Source organism: Caretta caretta, chromosome 11 (assembly GCF_965140235.1).
Source record: "Caretta caretta isolate rCarCar2 chromosome 11, rCarCar1.hap1, whole genome shotgun sequence".
Classification (NCBI taxonomy): domain Eukaryota; kingdom Metazoa; phylum Chordata; order Testudines; family Cheloniidae; genus Caretta; species Caretta caretta.
Window position 1 is genome coordinate 32,179,392 of NC_134216.1, and position 16,040 is coordinate 32,195,431.

At 36.3% G+C, this 16,040-nt stretch overlaps 1 protein-coding gene across 11 annotated transcripts in view; it reads left to right on the plus strand.

Annotated features, from left to right (window-relative positions):
- PKP4 (plakophilin 4) overlaps window positions 1–16,040 on the plus strand; it is a 256,739-nt gene that overhangs the window by 168,615 nt on the left and 72,084 nt on the right. For all 11 annotated transcript variants that reach the window (XM_075117855.1, XM_075117858.1, XM_075117857.1 and 8 more), the window contains one exon: window positions 12,198–12,411. In XM_075117855.1, coding sequence (XP_074973956.1) covers window positions 12,198–12,411 — 214 coding nt within the window. The remainder of the gene's footprint in view (window positions 1–12,197; window positions 12,412–16,040) is intronic.

Sequence of the window (16,040 nt, forward strand, 5' to 3'; positions counted from 1 at the left end):
TGATTATGGGAGACTTTAGCTTCCCAGATATTGATTGGAGGACAAGTGCTGCTATTAATAGTAGAACCCAGATTTTCCTGGATGTGATAGCAAACAGATTTCTTCACCAAATAGTCACTGAACCAACAAGAAGCAATACCATTTTAGATTTGGTATTGGTGAGTAATGAAGACCTCATAGAAGAGCTGGTTGTAGGCGAGTAATCATGAGCTAATTCAGTTTAAACTAAATGAAAGGATAAACAAAAATAGATCTGCAATTAGGGACCTTGATTTCAAAAGGGCAAACTTTAAAAAAAATTAAGGAAATTAGTTAGGGAAGGGAGTGGACTGGACTGAAGAATTCAAGGATCTAAATGTGGAGGATGCATGGAATTACTTTCAATCAAAGTTGCAGAAGCTATCAGAAGCCTGCAACCCAAACAAAGGGGAAAAATTCATAGGGAAAGGTTGCACACCAAGCTGGATGAGCAAGCATCTTAAACATGTTATTAAGAGAAAGCAGAAAGCCTACAAGGAATGGAAGATGGGAGGGATCAGCAAAGAAAGCTACCTCTTGGAGGTCAGAAAGTGTAGGGATAAAGTGAGAACTGCCAAAAGCCAAGCAGAGTTGGACCTTGCAAAGGAGATTTAAAACCAATAGTAAAAGGTTCTTTAGTCATATACATAAAAAAGAAAACAAGGAAAGAAGAAGTGGGACTACTAAACACTGAGGATGGGGTGGAGATTAAAGATAATCTAGGAATGGCCCAACACCTAAACAATTTTTTTGCCTCAGTTTCTAATGAAGGTAATGAGGAATGTTGGGATAGTGATAGAGTGGCTAATGGAAATGGCGATATGGAAGTAAAAATTAGCACATCCAAGGTGGAAGTCATCTTAACGGGACTAACTCGGGGGCCCCAGATAATCTCCATCCAAGAATATTAAAGGAACTGGCAAATAAAATTGCAAGCCCAACAGCAAGGATATTTATTGAATCTGTAAAATTAGGGGTCATACCCTGTGACTGGAGAATTGCTACTCTAGTACCTTTTTTTGAGAGAGGGGAGAAAAGTGATCCAGGAAACTACAGGACTGTTAGTTTGACCTCAGTTGTATACTAGGTCTTGGAACAAATTTTGAAAGAGAAAGTAGTTAAGGACATAGAGGTAAATGGTATTTGGGATAAAATAAATATGGCTTTACAAAAGGTAGACAGTGACCAACCTGATCTTCTTTGAGAAGATAACTGATTTTTTTGACAAAGGAAATGCAGTAGAGCTAATCTGCCTGGATTTCAGTAAGGAATTTGATACAGTTCCACATGGGAAATTAGTTAAATTGAAGAAGATGGGGATTAATATGAGAATTGTATGGTGGATAAGGAACCAGTTAAAGGGGAGACTACAACAGGTCATACTGAAAGGTGAACTGTCAGGCTGGAGGGAGGTTACAAGTCAAGTTCCTCAGGGATTAGTCATGGGACCTATCTTATTTAACATTTAATGACCTTGGTATAAAAAGTGGGAGAGGGTTGATAAAATTTGCATATGACACAAAGTTGGGAGGTATTACCAATACGGAGAAGGACCGGAATATCATTCAAGAAGATCTGGATGACCTTGAAAACTGGAGTGATAGAAATAGGATGAAATTTAATAGTGAAAAGTGCAAGGTCATACACTTAGGGACTAACAAGAATTTTTGCTATAAGCCTGGGACGTATCAGTTGGAAGTGACAGAGGAGAAGAAAGACTTAGGTGTATTGGTTGATCACAGGATGACTCTGAGCCGCCAGTGTGATGCAGCTGTGAAAAAGACTAATGCAGTCCAAGGATGCATCAGGTGAGGTATTTCCAGTAGAGACAAGGAAGTATTAGTACCATTATATAAGGCACTGGTGAGACCTCATCTGGAATACCGTGTGCAGTTCTGGTCTCCGATGTTTAAGAAATATGAATTCAAACTGGAATGGGCACAGAGGAGGGCTACAAGGACGATCAGAGGAATGAAAAACTTATCTTATGAGAGGAGACTTAGAAAAGCTTGGTTTGTTTAGCCAAAAGAAGGTTGAGGGAAGATAGGACTGCTTTCTACCAATACATCAGAGGGATAAGTACCAGAGAGGGGTGGGAGTTAAATTATTTAAGTTAAGCACCAATGTTGACACAGAACAAATGGATATAAACTTCATCAATAAGTTTGGGCTTGAAATTAGACAAAGGTTTGTAATAGGGCTGTGTGATTAATTGTGCGATTAATCACACTGTTAAACAATAATAAAATACCATTTATTTAAATATTTGTGGGTGTTTTCTACATTTTCAAATATATTGATTTCAATTACAACACAGAATACAAAGTATAGAGTGCTCACTTTATATTTATTTTTATTAAAAATATTTGCACTGTAAAAATGATAAAAGAATACTATTTTTCAGTTCCCCTAGTGCAAGTACTGTAGTGCAATCTCTTTATCATGAAAGTTGAACTTACAAATGTATAATTATGTACAAAAAATAACTGCATTCAAAAATAAAACTATGGAAAACTTTAGAGCCTATAAATACACTCAGTCCTACTTGTTGTTTAGCCAGTCGCTCAGACAAACAAGTTTGTTTACATTTGCAGGAGATAATGCTACCCGCTTCTTGTTTACAGTGTCACCTGAATGTGAGAATGGACATTCACTGGCACCGTTGTAGCCAGCATCACAAGATATTTACATGCCCAATGTGCTAAAGATTCATATGTCCCTTCATGCTTCGGCCACCATTCCAGAAGACATGCATCCATGCTGATGATGGGTTTTGCTTGATAATAGTCCAAAGTAGTGGGGACTGACTCATGTTTATTTTCATCATCTGAGTCAGATGCCACCAGCAGAAAGTTGATTTTCTTTTTTGGTTGTTTGGGTTCTGTAGTTTCCATGTTGGAGTGTTGCTCTTTTAACTTCTAACCCTCTCAGACCCCGTGTGCTGTAGCTATCTTTAGAAATCTCACATTGGTACCTTTGAGTTTTGTCAAATCTGCGATATAGGTGTTTTTAAAATGAACAGCATGTGCTGGGTCAACATCTGAGACTGCTATAACATGAAATATATGGCAGAATGTGGGTAGAACAGAGCAGGAGACATACAATTCTCCTTCACAGAGTTCAGTCACAAATTTATTTAATGCATTTTTTTAACGAGCGTCATCAGCATGGAAGCATGTTCTCTGGAATGGTGGCCGAAGCATGAGGGGGCACACAAATGTTTAGCATATCTGGCACGTAAATACCTTGCAATGCCAGCTACAAAAGTGTCATGCAAAAGACTGTTCTAACTTTCAGGTGACATTGTAAATAGGAAGCGGGCAGCATTATCTCCTGTAAATGTAAACACACTTGTTTGTTTTAGTGATTGGCTGAATAAGAAGTAGGACTAAGTGGACTTGTAGGTTCTAAAGTTTTACATTATTCTGTTTTGGAGTGCAGTTATGTAACAAAACAAATCTATATTTGTAAATTGCACTTTCACAATAGAGATTGCACTTGAGTGCATTAGGTGAATTGAAGAATACTATTTCTTTTGTTTATTATTTTTACAGTACAAATATTTGTAATCAAAAATATATAAAGTGAGCACTTTGTATTCTGTGTTGTAACTAAAATAAATATATTCAAAAATGTACAAAATCATCCAAAATATTTAATAAATTTCAATTGGTATTCTGTTTAACAGTGCGATTAAAACTCTGATTAAACACGATTAATTTTTTTTTAGTTTTTAGTTTTTTTTTAGTTTTTAGTTTTAATCGTGTGAGTCAACTTTAATGAATCAACAGGCCCTAGTTTCTAACCATCCGAGGAGTGAAGTTCTGGAACAGCCTTCCAAGGGGAATAGTGGAGGCAAAAAACCTACCTGGCTTCAAGACTGAGTTTGATAAGTTTATGGAGGGCATGTCATGATTTCCTACAATGGCATGTAGCCAATATTCGACTGCTAATAGCAAGTATCTCCAAAAGCCAGTGAGGGACACTAGATGGAGAGGGCTCTGAGTTACTACAGAGAATTCTTTCCCGGGTGTCTGGCTAGTGGGTCTTGCCCACATGCTCAGAGTCGAACTGATTATCCTTTTTTGGGGTTGAGAAGGAATTTTTCCTGGGTCAGATTAGCAGAGACCATGGTGTTTTTTTGCCTTCTTTTGCAGAATGGGCCACAAGTCACATGCAGTTTTAAACTAGTGTAAATGGTAGATTCTCTGTAACTTGAAGTCTTTAAATCACGATTTGAGGACTCCAATAACTCAGCCAAAGGTTATGGGTTTATTACAAGGGTGGGTGAGTGAGGTTCTGTGGCCTGCAATGTGCAGGAGGTCAGACTAGATCATCATGATGGTCCCTTCTAGCCTTAAAGTCTGAGTCTGAGTCTATCTTTCAGGAAGTGAATGGTGACACAAATTTACTCATAGAAGTTCTCTGCAGCTGACAGGTTGTTATTGCTAAAAATAACGTTGTGATCTTGACAACAGTTGGTTAGGAATTTTACATGAGAATTATTTATTGACAGAAAATGTAGTTTCTGCAAAATGTCAATTTTCCACAGGATAATTTTGATTTTACACAAAAAAGGAGGGTGAGGGGTCAGTTCAACTAGAAAAAGTTTAGCTTTGAGTACTTTCAACATTAAACTGCATTTCCATGTCATGGTGCAGTGCCTCTTGGGGAGTTTTAGTTTACAGTGCTTGATGGAATATGGAAATTGACTAAACATGTTTTTCTGTTTGTTAAAGGCAGGATTGCACTAGGGACCCAGCCCACCTATCCAAATCCTTGAAAGTGCTGAAATAAACTAAATGTCTCCTGGGTTCCTTGTCATGTCCATGTTGCCTCCAACACAATTGCTAATACACTCCATAAAGCATTCACCTCCATCTCCAACACATACTGGAATGCAATAGATATCTCACTTCATCCAACTCACTCTGTCATGAAAAAGCTTACTGACAACCACAGCAATGTTAAAGCAGAATAACTTTCCAAATGAATGGGCTATGTAAACATAAGAACGGCTATACTGGGTCAGACCAAAGGTCCATCTAGCCCAGTACCCTGTCTTCCGACAATGGCCAGTGACAATAGAGATGTGACATCTGTGACAGTCAGATGTGTTGATCTGTTGATATGAGAGAACATGTGGTCATCATCAAGGTTTAATGCAGCAGAGCAAACTGGAGTCTGTTATCAACAGTGTCATAGGTGATGTGAAGGTGGTAAGGAGTATAGGAGATATTTGCCTTGACTTCTTATTTTCATGCTTTCAACCATTTAGGTGGGTGGATGAGTCCTGATGAAATCTTAGCTGTCACTAAATTTGGTTTGTGTTTGTTAATTTATATAGCACTTTTCTTTCAATAATCTCATTGTGTCTTTACATTCATTAAAAGTATTAGTGAAACAGATCAATTAAGTGACTTACCCCGGGCTCATCTAAGCAAGGCCGTGGCAAAGCCTGAAAACAGAACCCAGAAGAACCAAAAATGTACACTTAAATATCAGCAAGCAACTGACTTATGTGGATAAAATACTCCGTTTGATGACGGCACTTTATTTTTCTTGTATCTGTCAGTAGAGATAAAGATCCAAATCATGCAAGTTGCTAAGCACCTCCTGTCATGTGTTAACTTGTGTGATTTGAGAGCCCTGAACTTCTTGTAAATTTCAATACTCCTCAAAGAGTATTGAAAATAACAAGAAGCAGCAGTATTTATTGTACTGTATGAGGTCACAAAATGCTCTTCTTCGTGGACAGCAATTGATTTCGCTTAGAACCTTGTAAATTCCTCTCCTTGTAAATTGGAGTGAAAGATAGCCTCTGACATCCCCATCTGAGATTAATTTTCTGTGTTCTGTACCATTTCCTCCAGGTATTTTACTGTTCTGTGTTTGAGCTCAGGATGATCTTTTTCATTTAATTTTTCGTGTGTAAAATGGAATTGTGCCTATGGTGCTGAGAGAAGGGAGTGGGGGGTATAGGAACAAACACTTTTGATCTATTAAGCTACTGAGAGGTTGAGCTGACAGCTGTGTCCCCCAAACAGGGAAACCATACAATTTCTGAGATTTCTAGAGGTCCTGGGGGCCTTACAGGGAGAAACAAGTTCTGTCTCTTTCCTACTTGGGAGGGAACAGAGCTAGTGGCTTCCTAGTAAGGGAAGAGAACAGAGACACAGAAGAGCTGTGGAACTTGCCTCCCTGCTTACCCAGAGAAGCTGTTCTCATCCAGATGAATCTGAAGAGACTTTCTTACTGTGTTCCTATTTGGACTGCATTGAAGGAAGTGGAGACTGGTCTTTTGGTCCCTGATTTACAGGAGGATTGCCCCCAAACCTAGGTTGGAGACAACAGTCCTATTACAGTTCCTTTTTAATTTTCTTCATTTATTTAAACTTTTCCATAATTGTTGTTCCAGTGCAATTTTTCTAATATCAAAAGACTTCATTATATTAGGGAGAAAAATACTTCAAATCTTACTAAGAAACAGACACACTGACCTCTTTACAAGACATTTATAATGCTGGAAAAGAGGCATACATTTTTTAACAGTGAGGATAATTAACCATTGGAACAATTTACCAAGGGTTGTGATGGATTCTCCATCACTGACAATTTTTAAATCGAGATTGGCTGTTTTTCTAAAAGACATGCTCTACGAATTATTTGCGGGAAGTTCTATGGCCTATGTTATATAGGTGGTCGGACTAGATGATCACAGTGGTTCCTTCTGGCCTTGGAATCTATTAATCTATTTGCCCCACACATGTAAAGAAACTGGCACAGACCCCTGCACCTGTGTTTCATCATATTTGCATTGGACTCCTATTTCACTAGGATTAAGTATAAATACTGATTTACATGAGAGACAGCTCAAAATTCACTATAGCATATATGTCTGAAAACAGCAAATAAACTTTTAAAAAACTTACACCGCAGTTCAAAGGCTCAGTCCTGTTCTCCATGCAGTTAATGGAAGTTTTACCATTTACTGAAAAATGGGTGTGGGATCAAGCCAAATTAATCTTTTGTTACGGTTTTGGAGCCACTTCCTCTGACTGTGTCCAATTATTAGAAATTTGTGGGCATAAAGTAATAATATTCTTTGACTAGATTTATAATTATAAAGACTTAGATTGTGGATTTACCACTAGCTCCGAGGAAATGAGAGCGCATAGGTGCGCTGCCCCAGGAGCAGACCAGGGACTAAATTGTGACTGAGTTGCAATTCAATCCCTAATTTCATACACCTTGCTCTGGAGGTCGAGGTGAAGTAATCTGCAGCAATTTATTGTCTGTCACAGATTATACTGGATGGTGCATCGTGGGGAGTACAGAGTCAAGGTCTCAACCACCTGAGGGTCAGTAGCAGGCCCAGAGAAGTTGTGCTCCAGTCCTGTGATGTAGCCATGGCAGGGAAATGTGAAATATCTTGCTCCCCAGCACAATCCTATTGCACTAGTAATAGTAATAATGTTGACCTTAGGTAGTAGGCGAAGGTAATGCCTTCCTTAATAGGTTTCAGAAGTGTAGTTTGTAGTTGAATTCTGTATTTTGGCTTATGGCTCTTGGATACCCTCAGCTAAAATATATTTTTATTTTTACTTTTACTTTTTAAAATCTTGGGACTGTTTCTGTGCTAGGGTTTGTGCTGGCAGTGTGAAATAGAGAAGTTTATAGACGATCTGACTCCTTTTGGTGAGACTGCTTCATATGAGGTGCAGCACTACATATATAAGGATTTCTGGGATAGTGTTTATCTGCATTCACTGATCTGTATGAAGTCTTTGTTTTTGTTACACAGTGCTTCAATTTTGTCTTTATTGGGTTTATGTTTAAATGATAAAAAGTAGCCTTTTTAATGTTTGTTTTTTGTTTCTCCTATCTTAAATGCATACATAATTAAGATAATTTTTTAATGGAAAGGAAAAAAGTTATTGAATGTGACTATAGTATCAATTCACATATACATATTAAGATGAGTTCTTGCTTGTTTATTTAATTCCAGTTAGCATTGAATATTTGTGATATGTATATTTTTAACTTTATATAGTAACCAAGTCAATATTATTATATATGTATTAAAGCCATTCACATAAGGCCTGCTCCATGATTTTTTGTGCCAAAGACTGAATTTATTAGGTCAGCCTATCCAAGAGAAAAGGACAAATATTTGTCCCCTTTATGAAAAGGCAAAAATACCCCAGTCCTTCCAGCTCCATGCTGTGGGTTTGTAGAACTACTCTGAGAAAGGAAAAATCTCACAAATGAGATCCACATACTGGATCCATCATTCCTTTCCCTTCAGACTCCACTGGGACAAAGCAGCCCTTAGGAATTTCTGTAGCACTATAGCTGAAATAACTTGTTTGTGCCAGCCTCTAGTAGGAGAGAGAAGTGTGTTCAAATCTTTCAAAAGAGACTGCTTCAATGAGGCCTTTATCAGTTCTTCCCTGACTGAATCAGCCAAGGAGAAATTGTCCCTTAAATTAGGATGCTGGATGGAGATTTACTCAACTTGAGGAGGCTTAATGGAGTCTGTGACTCCTGGGAAGGAGCTATGAATGAGGAGAATGCCCCCTTCAAATCAGAGATAAGCAGCCAAGAGGCTATTTTGGATCGGAGAGGGCCCATAATTACTTTTACCACCCAAATCAGTAAAGCCTTATCTAAAGCTCCCTTAACTTTGTATTTTTCATTATTTAGACTCATTGTTTTATCACTATTATAAGGATCAGATTAATTTACTAGACTATCAAGGGTATTAAAAGCCTTGCAAAATGAACTAAAATGCTTGCATTGCTGCAACATATGAAGGTATGCAAATTACTTATCTACAATGAACCAATCTTTACTATTTAAATTGCCTATGAAACTAAACAGAACGATTAAGCAGTGAACATGTTTAAAGAACATCTATCAACAACTTGCATTTTTCTTTGAATACTTTAAATTACTGATACTTCATTTCATGAACTGTCATTTGGGGGTTTGGGGTTTTTTTCTTTTTTTCATTTAGAAAAGAAAGTGCCCGTTGGTATTAATGACAATTGTTATAGTTTTGTTTAGAATAGTTCTTTGAATAGATGGATGGTGTTCAGTGAAAAGGTCTTGTGAATGGATTTCTGATTCAGATTTCATTTTACATTAAATACCCAAAACAGCATTCAATCAAGTTATGACTAAGGCATGGAAATGGACGTAAAACCATCATCACTCTTTTCTTAACTCACCCTGATGTGTCTAGATGTCATTGAAATCTCATGTATTCACATTTTGTTACCACATGCACTGTATTGTTGGAATAGGGAGATTTAAGAATGGGGAAAAAAAAAATCTTTGCTCTGAATGTTCTTGCCTTACTTGGATGGAGCTAAAACTATAATGTTTTGTAATGTTGCTCTTTGCATCAAAAGGAGCAGAAGTAAAAAAGGCTTGTAATGGATACCAAATAAACAGATAATTTGGGTATTGACAGTGTGCTTGGTGCAGTACAGCATTTAGAAGAGACAAGGTTCTAGCAACAGGAATCTTACTATATAAATAACTGTAAGCACTGATTCAATCTCTTGTATACTGCAGGTTTCAGAGTAGCAGCCGTGATAGTCTGTATTCGCAAAAAGAAAAGGAGTACTAGTGGCACCTTAGAGACTAATAAATTGGTTAGTCTCTAAGGTGCCACTAGTACTCCTTTTCTTTTTGTATACTGCAGATACAGTATTACAGATTGCTGACATAGTAATGACTTCATATAATAGATTAATACCTCATCACTGTTATTTCAGTTTCATAATAGTGTCACTATATGTAAGTGTGATACATATATATAGTGCCAATTTGCAGGGTAGCTCTATACAGTGTTGTGGAAGTACAAACAAGTATATACCAGACTGTCAATTGCACAGTAACCCCAACAATAGTAAACTAGATTACAGTAAGGATTGATTGACTTTAGGGCTTTATTTTAAAAACAGACTTTTTTGTTAAACAGGTGAATAAAAAAAAAGTCCAAATTCACCAGCCGTTCATTTATTTCTTTTTTCTACATAAGAAGAGTTGAGCTGATCAGTTACAAAATTTGAATTATATTACTGATGGTTTTACATTTCAGAATTCATTCTGAACCTTTTCGGCTTATTTTAGGGGTGTATATATATATATATATATATATATATTATAAATATAAAGGCTCCTATCATCTTGCAATCTAAGCACCACCCTTAGATAATTTGACATATAAGGGTCCATCTTAAAAATTTCCATTTGATAGATTTGGCTAGACCCTAATACTGTGTATTTTTTGGAACTGTATTATTCTCTTGGAATAAATCGATATACTAAAACTTTTAATTAAATTTTCAATCTTTTTGAGTGTTTGTCCCTATGTGGAGTGCAATTTATATGTAGTGCATTTTAGGTAGCTCATGTTCTCCATGCACTCAGTTCCAGAGAATTCTTCCGAGCAGTATCTGTTTGGTCCACACATGCACCCCTGCTCTCCTTGTGCTATTCACTGAGGTTATAAAGGGGCTGCCGCACTGCCGCAATCTCAGTTCTCTGTCACCACTTGTGGTCTGGGATAGAGCCTCAGTGCTCACTGGAACTCTTTGGCCTTTTTCCTATAAATAGTTAGGAATGGTTAGTTTATAGTTTAGATTAGTGTATTTTGGGGTGTGGTGCTGTCACTGAGACTCCCCCTGATGTATGCTAGTGATCCCTGCTCACACCCCACACGCTCCCTGTGTTCCGCCTGGGGGAAGCCCATATTCCTTCCAGGTTCAGTATTTGTAAGTCATTTCTGTGGACGACAAAGCAGTTGAGGGAGGTCTGCCTGGGATGCCAACTGGTACGAGTCTCAGTGCAAAACCCATTGCCAAATCCCTTACTAAGATAGGATAGGGGTAGAGCCAGAGCCATGCTCTCTGCGTGAAGCTTCCCCACCATGCCCAGATGACTCAATGCCTTCCAGCATCTGGTTAAATCTGTGGTGGAGACCCTTTATATTCCTCTGGAAGATATCCAAGAGGCTCCATATAGACTGCTGGACATTCTGCACAGCACAGGCCCAAGCAGGGTGGCTCTACCAATTAACGAGGCCATCCTTGAATCAGCCAACACACTCTAGCAGATGCTGGCCACCATAGCTCTGGGGTTCAAGTGAACAGAGAAGAGTTAATTTGTGCTCATTAAGTGATCAGGATACATTTCCTTTGACCTGGCCCTTGACTCACTGGTGATGACAGTGACAGGCCAGGTCTACATCTAATGAGAAGGAGGCTAAAAGAATAGACCTCTTTGGGAGGAAAGAGCACTCACTGGCCTCCCTCTGGTTCTGGGTTTCAATGTGCCAGGCACTGATGGTCATGTACGACTTTACCATCTATAATAGGCTGACCAAATTCATAAAGGAAAGTTGGAGCAGTTTCAGGTCCTAATTGATGAGGGGAAACTTGAATAGAGACAAGAGGCTAGTCAATTTCATTTTTGCTCCTTGTAAATTTCGTTTTCTGGTTCTCACATGCTAATACAATGCTGCAATATTTGCCTTGCAAACAGTGCTGAGGGATTTTTAAAGATTGCTTTAATTAGAATTTATTATTTATTATGTAAACAATGCTATTAATCTTGTTTTGAGCCAGATTTAACCCTAAGTTTTCTCTTCTGTTTTTCTTTAAGTAACAGGTATGCAGGTTTTCCTACTATAGTTATTATATGTAGTTATTTATTTAATACATTTTTGTCAACTAAATCTTGCTTGTAAGAAGGAACCTTTTCTATGCCAAAACTCTTATTGAAATGAAGTTATATAGCTGGTATTAAAACTCTATAATTTTGCTTCTCTAGCATTACTGTGGTACTCTTGGAATTCCTTATAGAGGTATTCTTAGATGTGGGAAGTACTGTGGTACGGATTGTAACTTGCAAACAGTATGTAAAGATTTCAATAATAATTGCTTTATAAATGTCTAAAAATAGTTGTGTATAATGGAAGTGCCAGTAAACACTTAGCTGTGCAATAAAATGTGAGTGTTATACTGATAAGTCCCCATGTACAACAGCATTTCTTCTTGGAATAGAAAGATATTTTTTATTTTCTTTATATATATTTTTTCATTTTATGCACAGAATGAAACTTATTTAACCATTAATTTGAACTAATATTGAGTATTATTTTCTAGGTATGTAGGTTAGGAGGAATCAAGCATCTGGTTGACCTTTTGGATCACAGAGTCCTTGAAGTTCAGAAAAACGCTTGTGGCGCACTGAGAAACCTCGTTTATGGAAAGTTGACTGATGAAAATAAAATAGCAATGAAGAATGTTGGTGGGATACCTGCCCTTTTGAGATTGTTAAGAAAATCTATTGATGCAGAAATAAGAGAGCTCGTAACAGGTATGTTTTGGAAAGGAAATAGCATGTGGTGAAGTAAATTATATTTCTCTGTGGCAGTTGAAGCTAAGTTATTTGGCTGGAAAATGCATGCTAACATTGCAGGATATCTATTAGAATTTTCTTTGTGCATTACTAATTTGGCCAATATATCAATCTAGATTTCATTGTGATTATTGTCACTTAAATATGAGTTGTATATACCCACAGATGCATTGTGAAAAATGTAGAATAACTAAACGTCCAATTTGTGGATGCATTTGATCCACAGATGCAGTCCTCGATTCCTGCATGTGACTGTTGCTGTATTAAGCTCTATTGTTGATCTTGTTACATTTTTAGGATTCTACTGACAACTATTTTAAACGTGATCTTGTAGAATTCCAAAAATGGACCCAGAAGTGAGCATGTATTTTGATATTCCGGTTCCTTGTTTGACGTAGTGCTTAGGTATTCTGAATTATTTAGCTTTTTTAGTTATATAGCACTTCCTTGCTGATGTTTATTGTTGTCAGTACCACAGTAGTTATATTTTATACTTAAAGATAATCTTATAGAAATATTATAATTGTATTGGTAGATACTTGAATATATGTAGAGGCATACTATTATAGACATTTGTTTCTGTGATTAAATGCAATTTGAAATACACTAAACAGCTGTAAGTGTTAAAATGTGTTCAACACATATAACACTTACACAGCATTAGCGTTCAGTGTGTGAAACAAACATAAAGCATTCAGCAAAATGATGTGAAAGGTTGTTGAAATGTTACCTTAACCAACAGCTATGGTAAATTATTTAACTGTTAGACTATGGTGTATATACTGTAGCTCTAGAGTCTCAGCTACAGATGTTCCAACTTTTGCCAACTACATCTGGAAATGTATTATGCTTATCAATATGCCAGTGCACTTCTAAATATATCATGAGAGATAATAAGCATCAGTTGTTTTGGAGCAATTAAACAATGAAAATTTGAACTCTCTTGCATCTAGTTTTTAAAAAATCAACTTCCATTGTCTAAAATAGAATGCAGTTGTCTAAATCATCACTCTATTCATAAATCCAGAGGTATTTAATTGCCTTAAATCTAGTTGCTTAGATGTGTATTTCTATGACAGCTTAAAAATTTGGTTGTCCAGTGTGCATCAGAGTGCTCTTGGCCTTTTGAGTAACCAATCCAATTGTTCAAATCAGAATGTGAAGCTAAATTTTGGACTGCATATCTCTTTTGTAATATGTAGTACTGTCATGGAAAAAGGTGTTCTGAGAAATTGCTTGATATATGACAAAATGTTCCATTTGCAATCTAGTGAAATGATTTTAAAAATGGTATGTTCCTACAAATATTCACTTCATTATATGCACTAAATGGAAAGTAAGTACACCTGGTTGTACATTTAATAAATCACAGCATCTTGTGGTCACATCATACAAAGGAGCTCCATTTTTATCAGCACAAATTGCCAAGTAAAAAATAAACACACATGATTTATTATTTATGTAAAGATGATTTACATACTTATTTTATGGAGTTAAAGACATTAGAAGAGCATAAGAAAGCCACAGAGGTTTCACTTTCCTTTAACTGTTTTTATTTCTGCTATTTGACAGCCCTTCTGTTTCTATGTAATTTTTTTCTTCCATTTAAAATTTTAATGTTCAATTTAAAATACCTGCAAAATACAGTAATAACTTGATAGGGCTTCATGTTAACTGGTAATAATATCCTAAGCTATATAAACTCCTTATCCTTCAGACTTAGGAGCTTTTTCTACCAGTGATATGGTTATTTCCTTATAAAGAGGAGACAGGTTATTTAATTATTCTTAAACTAAAATGAGTTTAGCTTGTGTGTCATGTTGTATCAGATATGTGCTGGATACATCTGAACTGCAAAGTTTTCAGTCAGATTTTCAGTCATAGAAGGAATTCAATCTTATTTTGTATGAAGAATACACTGTAATCTTTCACAAAATTACAGCATGTAATTTGTGAATAAAAATAGAATTTTCAAATAAATCTATTCATTTCAGTTTTAATTAATTTCAAGTGGATGCTTTAAGAAAGGTGACCTTGAGTCTCATAGATTCTTCAGGCTCCTTTTTTTAAAAAACTACAATGGGATTTTCAAAAGTGCTGAGTGTTGGGCTAATTCTGCCCCTGTGGAAGTTAATGGCATTGACTTCAGTTAGAGCAGAGTTATATCAGTGCTAAGCACTTTTGAAAAACCCACCGTATAGACTGTAGAAGGTCAGAGATTTTTTATGACATTTTGAAAAGTATCAGTATATTAAAAAAATAATGTAAAGTACTCAAGCAAAAATATCCAATCATTTCAATTATTCAGTTAACAATTGCAAAACCTAGAAATACAGAGCTATAGATGGCAAACCACACCCTAGCAGTCCCTCATCAATATATTCTTGCCTGCACATAGCATGATACATGTTGAAAAATGTCTGTAGTACAGGTCTACTGGGTAATGCTATGGTCTCTCTTAAATTTCAGATAAATCCCAGCATTGTTAATTAGTGCTTCAAAGTGTTCATCACATTTCTTATTATACTGTGCCTCTCAGTTTAACACTTTCCTTCATTCTGTAATGAAGTACAAGTGTACATTTTTTCATATGCGTAAAAGGGTTTTCATGGGTTTTTTCCATCAAATAAATTCAGTCTCATTAGCAATGTCTCAGCACTAATTATGTTTGTTCCCTTTTTTTAAAAGGATTCCTATCGCCAGTGGTTTACTGTCTTTAACTACAGCACATATGTTCTAGCATAATTGGTTATGAAATCCTACCCTCCAGTGTCATTTCTTATGGGATGGGATGGATGCAAATTTTCTTATTATTCCAGATAAACTTAAGAATTATGTAGAGTGAATGTTTTTTATCTGTTTGGATTTCTTTTTTCTTCACTAGGAGGTATTGGCTTATGATTTTTGGCACACTGATAAAGGCAAGCCTTTGACTGTGCAAATAGTTTCTAGAACATATCCAAAATTTTTAAAATCTGAATTCTGGAAACTTGAAATTTCAGGAAAAGAAAATTTCTCTCAGGAAAACAACCTGATCTGGGGAGAAATTGCTGAATGTTGAATAACTGGAACCTTCCATTATTTAAAAACAATATTAAGTGATGTAATAAGGTGATTGAAAAGGCAGAAAAACTTGGAAATAGAAACCATATCCAGAACTAAATACAGAATCTGCATTTGTGTTGATGTGTAAGGATCCTTCCTATGAGTTCCAAAGTCGCCCATCATTCATATTAGTGCAAAGAGTTGTTTATGAAAATTGTGTGAGTTATGTTTGAAGCACACATTGCACAGTAATATTCCTAAAATAGTGGTAGCAAAGTTTATAAAGATATCAATTAATCAAAACAATTATTTTACTGAAACAAATATCCGAGGAGAGATTTTTCTGCAGAATGCTTAAAATTGAGGGACATTGCAGGAGATCATTCAGACATTATGATCTTTCAGATCATTCAGACATTATCATCTGTTCTTAAGATGCAAACATTCTTTCAAAATTAATTTTAAAAGTCTTTTTTGTTAAACTAGGTAAACGTACAGAAGGTTTGGCATCAAACTGGGTATAGAAACTTAACCTAATTGCA